The sequence below is a fragment of the Sinocyclocheilus rhinocerous genome, unplaced genomic scaffold (assembly GCF_001515625.1).
Source record: "Sinocyclocheilus rhinocerous isolate Xijiao unplaced genomic scaffold, SAMN03320098_v1.1 scaffold263, whole genome shotgun sequence".
Classification (NCBI taxonomy): Eukaryota; Metazoa; Chordata; class Actinopteri; order Cypriniformes; family Cyprinidae; genus Sinocyclocheilus; species Sinocyclocheilus rhinocerous.
Genome location: NW_015645086.1, coordinates 3148295 through 3156046, shown reverse-complemented (window position 1 = coordinate 3156046; position 7752 = coordinate 3148295). Strand labels below are relative to the sequence as shown.

General features: G+C 37.0%; 1 protein-coding gene across 2 annotated transcripts; it reads right to left on the bottom strand.

The window, feature by feature from the left end:
* Nucleotides 1-2220: 2220 nt before the first annotated feature.
* Nucleotides 2221-7254, bottom strand: LOC107705747 (tripartite motif-containing protein 35-like). Of its 2 annotated transcripts, XM_016509202.1 has the most exons (7): nt 6553-7254; nt 5930-6013; nt 5098-5328; nt 4985-5007; nt 4779-4897; nt 3958-4286; nt 2221-2543 (listed from the first exon to the last, which is right to left on the bottom strand). In XM_016509202.1, the coding sequence occupies exons 1-7, from the start codon at nt 6949-6951 to the stop codon at nt 2493-2495; spliced, it is 1236 nt and encodes a 411-aa protein (XP_016364688.1). In that variant the 5' UTR covers nt 6952-7254; the 3' UTR covers nt 2221-2492. The 2 variants fall into 2 exon arrangements, with proteins under 2 accessions (XP_016364688.1, XP_016364687.1); XM_016509201.1 differs by lacking the exon at nt 2221-2543 and having other exon boundaries at nt 3682-4286.
* Nucleotides 7255-7752: the final 498 nt, after the last annotated feature.

Here is a 7752-nt window from a genome sequence, read left to right as displayed (position 1 = left end):
TACGCCACGTTTTTGTGCCATCTAGTGGTTTAGATGAAAATAATATCAAAGGCGCCTTTTACCCCAGGACGCCTTTAGCCCGTTGTACCCTACTAAAAGGTCTAATATACAGTATTATCATAGTTCCTGTTGTATCCTAAGCCTTAGAAATAGGCTTTATACAAATATATTTATAATAAATGTATAATTTAATTGATATTTATTTATATAATTAATTAATTTAAAGAGAAACATAATAAAGATAAAAAAATTACCATATTATATTACCAACAATGTCCAAAACAAACAGATACTAAATTTCAACCAGTTCAACATAATATAATATAATATATAATATAATATAATAATGTTTCAAACATATAGGAAATTTGTATGGTTTCAAAAACAGACCGACTCCTAAAAAAAAAAAGGAAACACTTCGATCCCCTTACATGGCAATAACATTGAATTGTCAAGAGAATGGCAATCTGGTGAACTGGAAAATAAAGTCTGTGTCCTGGCCTGTCTTGTGACTGATTTGGCCACTCATTTTTATTATTGTCTTCTAGTGATGAGAGAATCCATTGAAGCAGTCGGTTTTCTGCTTCTAAAAACCACAAGCTGGCGACATCTTCTGGTCAAAACAGCGTAAATGCAACGAGAGCACAGCACAGCCTCAGACACCTTTTACAAACCAGCTAAAGTTGTTTTTATGAAAGTTTAATCTATTACATGTAATCTACACATTATTTAAATGTGAATTATATGTATAATTTGTGTAGTGCTTGTTTATGCGATTTCACTGAATTTGGTCTTAAAGGGTTAGTTCACCCAGAAATTAAAATTAGTCCATTATTTACTCACCCTCAAGGCATCCTAGGCGTATATGACTTCCTTCTTTCAGACGAATCCAATCGGAGTTATAATAAAAATGGTCTTTGATCTTCCAAGCTGCTTAATGGCAGTCAGCGGGTGTTGCAGTTCATCAGTCCAAAAGAAGTGAAATAAAGCGCATCCATCCATAGTAAAGTGTCTCACACGGCTCTGGGGGGGTGAACAAAGTCGGCGCATGCGCAAAGCTGACCTCATACGTCATCCGCCCGGAGCTGATTCCGTTTACAACAGTCAGCGCAAGCTAGATTAAATTATTACGTTTTAAATATGGTTATTTTTCTTACAAAAACGCATCGATTCGCTACAGGAGGAATTTATTCACCCCCCGGAGCCGTGTGAGACACTTTTTATTATGGATGGATGCGCTTTATTTCACTTCTTTTGGACTGATGCACTGCAACACCCGCTGAGTGCCATTAAACAGCTTGGAAGATCAAAGACCATTTTTAATATAACTCCGACTGGATTCATCTGAAAGAAGTCAAACACACATAGGATGCCTTGAGGGTGAGTAATTCATGGGCTAATTTTCATTTTTGGGTGAACTAACCCTTTAATTCCGGACTCATCTGTTTGCCTGTATATAGTATGCATCATCATACCAAATGGTGTATACTGAGTTTAGTCTTGTAATATCACTGTCTTAGTACATTATGTGCTTCAGGTGAGTATTCCTATAAGAGTGAGGCATCACATGAAAACTAGAAATAGTTTAACACGGCTGTCAGGTGCTTTGACAGAAAAGCAGTTTAAAGTGTTTGAGACATCTCATCTTACACTTATATACACGTATATATCTGTAAATGTTAGAAAGTCATGCAAGTTTCCATTTTGCATAAAGGCTCATCCTGACAGCAAGCAAGTCTCCGATAATTTCACAGACTTCACTGAAGGAGCACTGGCGTGTTCAAACAAACGGTGCACAACAGAGAGCAATAATTCTGACTAAAATGTATATTTTGCTAGCATTTAGGTTTGAAATGCTACATGTAACACAAGCAGTTGTATTTTTATCAAAGCAGTAAAGGGTCTGTTGTAACAATGGTATAAAAGTATTATGATTATTAAATCCAGAACCACTGATTCACACTGAACTTTCAGCCTATTGAGTGTCCTGTTTATAGACACATACTTGATGGCAACCTCTAAACAGATAGACCACAGTAAATCACACGGACTAATTATCACAGATGACATTTACTGACATCAACATTTCTAAAAGCTGTCTGAATGAAGGAGGGAAGAAAATGTCTTACTGGCAGTCCATCAGACCTGCGGGTCCCAGAGCCGAATCCAGCTCGCCCCAGCAATGGGCCCTTCGCATACGCTTCTGAATCATACAAGATCACAAGAAATGTCTCGAAGAGAAAACATGTTGCTGTATCTTAACCTGTGAAAAAAAAAAACTTTAATGCAGCTGAAGAACTTTTTCTATTAATAACTGAGCCATAAAATCTTAAATATGAATGTGACGGTTCTTCCCCAAAAATTCAGGAGACATTTGTAGAGCCATCAAAATTTTGTTTTATTGACAGCAAGTTCATTTTTCTACGGATCATTGCATGACTCATAAGAGAGAAATGAAAACATATACATCACTGAGTTATGGGTCTCATATGTTATCTCCTCCAGGGATCCCTCACCAGAACTAACTCCATGAAATCTAAAACCTTTTAATGAGACAAACCAAACCATTTTACAATAACAGGGGTCTCACACAAATCTAACTCAATCTTATTTACATCACACAAAACACACACACACATATACAGTGGGTACGGAAAGTATTCAGACCCCCTTAAATTAACTTAAATGATTTTAGCAAATGGCTGCAATATAACAAAGAGTGAAAAATTTAAGGGGGTCTGAATACTTTCCGTACCCACTGTATATATATACACACACAAATATACCAAATCACATTTGCCATAAGCAATAGTGAAAATTTCATTAAAAAAAAAGAAATGAAACCAACAAAAATAAATATCAAACACATAAACTATAACCCACATACACAAATATAATCCCAAAACCTATATTTCCCATAATTCCCAACAATTCCGTGCCTTTTTAACAAGCCTCAGATCCACGCTGCAGTCATAGATACCAGCAGAACCATGGGTAAGATACACAATTTAAACAATTAAATAAAGATCCCTTTTAAAACCCATATCTGTCTAGATGTTCTTTTAATCAATCACTAGCGTGCGCTCTAGTGACGAATTTTACATGGATGCTATCGCTTTTCATATTTTATGCGCATAAAGAGACAATGTAGCCTACCACCTCTTAAACAAATATTTGAGTACATATTAGTCTTGTTTGTTTTTCTCATCCGTTTTTCTCTCAACTGTTTACTTTCACTTTAGACATAACCAGCTGTGTTTATATGTTTGTTTGTTTTTTACTGTATTAGCGCAATCAGACGCGAAAGATAACAGTCCAATAATCAGGCGCTGTTTGACAGGCTTTTCAGTGTGTGTGTACACGCTTCATAAATTATAAAATATATAAAAAATAATTTTCTGTATTACTGTTATAAGTGCTGTTATACTGAATCAAGCATATATCAAATCATGAACATCATAGTGAAAATCAAACTGAATCATGAGAAAACTATACCATCCCATCTCTAAACTTGAACATGTTTGTTTTACTCCATTTATCTGTGTCATAGATTTCCAAAATAAACAAAACATCTGGTCACATAAGTTACTTGGTATTAAGTTGTTGGTCCCCATTGACTTCCATAGTATTTTCTTCCATACAATGGAAGTCAGTGGCTACCAGCAACTGTTTGTTTCCCAACGTTTTTCAAAATATCTTCTGACACTCATGTGCGCTAATACCGGACATTAGTCATGTGATCACCTGCGGCCTTGTGTCTATGGCCCAATCACAGCCACACTGATAATCATATCACCAGCACAACCAACTCAACTATAAGATCTTCAGAGGAGAAAAGCTATAAAAGAATGGAAAGACGGTCTCAGTGAAGGTGGTTGTGAACGTGTATAGGTTTGTGTTAGATACAGGATCAGAGAAGGACACTGTTCCTCTGTCAAAGTCCAGCTGAACTCTCACCCGCTCAAGCTTTTGTACGACAGGAAAACCAGACTCTTCAAACAGTCTGTGCTGCACACTCCACACACCACTGTCAAAGAAATCATATCCCTTCCTCTGGTTTGATGCCGTAGTTATTCCAAGGCCCCAGGACGAGCTCTCTTTGACGTCCACATCCCAGCAGTGTGTTCCTGAGGTAAACCCCTCTGAACCCAGAACACAGGAATGCTCATCGAATCTCTCTGGATTATTAGGAAGCGCTTGACTGTTGGCGCTGCACGTCAGACTGCTCAGATCATCAGACAAGAGGAGATCAGGATGAGCCGTGTTCGGATCCAGAATCACAGGAGCTGATGAGACACGATCAACAGCTGCTTTTATTCTGATATTCTTATAATGATCAAGAGCAAACCGTACACAGATTGTGATCAATTATCAATCAATTATTAACACTCACCCTATTGATGAAACACTATCAGATGATTTCTGTCAGTGTTGTCATAGTGCATGTATGTGCTTGAGAAATGTTACATTTGCATCCAATGACAAAAACAAGAAATAAATCTGCTATATAACTGCAATTGTAAATATGATGTGTAACACATTTTTTCTCTTGTTTACAGCTCATTTTGGTGTAGTTAAATTAATATTCACTGCCAGGACTCACTAGGGGGACACAAAATGGCTTAAAATGATTTAAAATCGGACAAAACAAGCTTTAATTTGTTCCCCTTGTCCCTGGAGTTTCCTGATGATGGGGGACAAGGGGACTCTAAGGCCATTGATCTTGGACAATGGCCTTAGAGTCAAAAAGGCACAGAATCACTTTTCTAAAGACTCACTGTTTTGGACAACATCTTGCATCTTCTTCCAGGCTCTGAATGGCAGGTTGCCCAGGTAACGTGCCACATCAATCAAAGCTCCAGAAGCCAGCTGTACATCCGACCGTAAGCTCTGGACTCTGGAAGAACATTCAGGAGTCAGAACTGCAGTGGGTTTGTGATGTGTTCAGAACCAGAGACACGAGGGACACGAACCGATCACTCACCTTTCCATCGCATCTGGAAAGTTCTGGAAAATAAACAGACAATTTATTATTTTCTCAAATAATGAATAACAGAATCAGTGATCAATTAATGAATCGGTTATCTGAAATGAGACCTTTAGAAACAAAACTTCATTGCCATTCATCATCTTCTCCAGGTCTCTGATTGTGTGTGAAAGAGCTGAGATGTGTCTGTTGAGCTCCTCAAACTTCTCCTGCATCATCTGATTCTTCTGCTCCTTTTCCTCCCTCAGCGCAGCGATGGCAATTTCTTCTTCATCTCTGAGAAACTGATGAAGCTTCTCAAACTCCAGTTTAATCTGACGTTCAGTGTGCTCCGCCTGACACTGAAATGAAATCACATTCACTTTGATCATTTACACTTAAGTATGAACAAGTGTGCACTTGTAGTGTACTTCAAATCTTACAAATGTATTTTTAAATTGTACATATGTATATTACTGAAATAAAATGTATTTCGTTTATTTAAAGAGAATTTACTTTAACACTTAAATTCACTTTTAATATGTGCACTGTTATAATGTCAAAATAGAAGTTTTACTTTAAAGTAAATTTTAAATCATTACATTTTAATAATCTTTTCTCATGCTTTTTAAAGAAGTGCACTCATTTTGATGTGTTGACTAACATACTAAAGCACATGTAGAGTTTAAAACATTTATTTGAAAACATTACATTCTGTTCACACTTCTTGCATTCTAAAGAATTATATATATTTATTCTAATATATTCTAAATTGTCCTGAAGTATACATTTAAAGTTGAAAGTTCATGACCATGGGCTTAATGAACAAAAAGCAATCTGCTGCTCGTCATTTACAAAAAATACACTGAATCAGGAATCACTGTAAATGGAATCTGTTACATTAAATATTACAAATCATAATTGTGTATAGATATGTATTTGACTCTTGATGGGTATCCTCACCTGAATGTGTTGAAATATTGTCACACACTCTTCTTTAATTTTCTCTCTGTGTTTAAGTTGTTCTTGTAAGGACTTCAGCTCTTCCTAGAATTACATAAAATAAAATATATAGATTACAGCGATATGTGATATAAGGTTGAGCAAAAAGGTGGAAAGAAATGCTGAGTGCATGAATGTGATGATATCTGTGCTTCACTATTTCTTTATTTGTGACTCTGGAGCACAAAACCAGTCTTAAGTCGCTGGGGTATATTTGTAGCAATAGCCAAAAATACACTGTATGGGTCAAAATTATTGATTTTTCTTTTATACCAAAAATCATTAGGATATTAAGTAAAGATCATGTTCCATGAAGATATTTTGTAAGTTTCCTACTGTAAATATATCAAAACTTAATTTTTGATTAGTAATATGCATTGCTAAGAACTTCATTTGGACAACTTTAAAGGCGATTTTCTCAATATTTTGATTTTTTTGCTCCCTCAGATTCCAGATTTTCAAATAGTTGTATCTCGGCCAAATTTTGTCCTATCCTAACAAATCAAACCATTGAAAAATTGACCCTTATGACTGGTTTTGTGGTCCAGGGTCACATTTATTGAAAGAAGACACATTTGTCCTACCGTATGAGATGAAACTACTTCACTGATGGGTCTGAATGTGTGATTGAGGTGTTTTTGTGAATCTCTGCACACTAAACACACAGGCTGTTTGTCCTCCAGACAGAAGAGTTTGAGTTTTTCATGATGTAAACTGCAGACCTCCTCAGGTCCCGATGAGTGGCTCTCATTTCCCCCTTTCTTCAGGAATGACTCGCACAAGTTTTTTAACACAAGATTACATGGAGGATCATCCCTTGACGATCTTCTCCTGCAGACAGGACACTCCTTAGTGTACTTGGTTCTCCAGAACTGTTGAAGACACTCTTTACAGAAACTGTGACTACACGACAGAAGAACAGGAGCCCTGAAGATTTCACAGCAAATCGGACAAGAAATTTCCTTTACAGAGAATGAATCCATTTTCACTGTTTGAGAGCTCCAGCAAACTAGCCTACATTTCACTTTCACTTTCTAAAGGATTTCAAACACAACCAGGAGAATCACACAAATGCTTCAGTCTATTCCGAAACAAACTCAAACATGCCTTTTGAAAGTGTTTCTCTTCTTCTCCACTGATTGCTGATGGTTTTATGCTTTTATCGAGACATTGAGAAAAGACCAACTGAGATATTAAAAGCAAGTCCGACAACATTATCAGAATTTCTTTCCCGTAACGTGGCTTAACTTCCTTGATGTTATGAAGCATGAAGTCAGGGCGGAATATATGGAGCTCAACCCTCATCTAAAAAAAAGCCAATAGCGTTTCACTTACGTCGCAGCCCGAAAGAACCGCCTTTGACAGGCAGCCACAGTTGTTGTATTAAAAATGGAGTATAAATAGATACCCTTTTTAGATACAAAACAGTGAAATACTATACCCCTGTAAAATATTACTGATAAACCCTTGTCTGACGATGGAGAGAGTTTATCGTTTTCCTGAATAATATTTCAGCAGTCATGTTTGTTTTCTGTTAGGTAGAGCACGCGTTAGCAGATTGGCGAATGAAACTAATCAACTATATTGATCTCATCAGTCAAACGAGTTTGCAAAAGGCTCAGCTTGATTGATTTGGACATCACTCCCCGTCGTTTGCAGCTCTCACACCGAAATAGTAACGGGATATGACGCGTGCTCAACACAACCCAGCGTTACAATGTGCCATAATTCCAGCCAATCAGAGACTGAGGCTGCTAAATTCTGATTGGCTGCCTTGACAACCA

Bases quoted from the DNA above. Each gene is read 5' to 3' on its own strand.
- LOC107705747 (XM_016509201.1), bottom strand. From the start codon at position 6,951: ATGGATTCATTCTCTGTAAAGGAAATTTCTTGTCCGATTTGCTGTGAA. The intron at 4,898-4,984 runs GTGAGTGATCGG...ATGTTCTTCCAG, and splicing joins TTTCCAGATGCGATGGAAAG to AGTCCAGAGCTTACGGTCGG. The intron at 4,287-4,778 runs GTGAGTCTTTAG...GTGTCTCATCAG, and splicing joins GCAAGATGTTGTCCAAAACA to CTCCTGTGATTCTGGATCCG.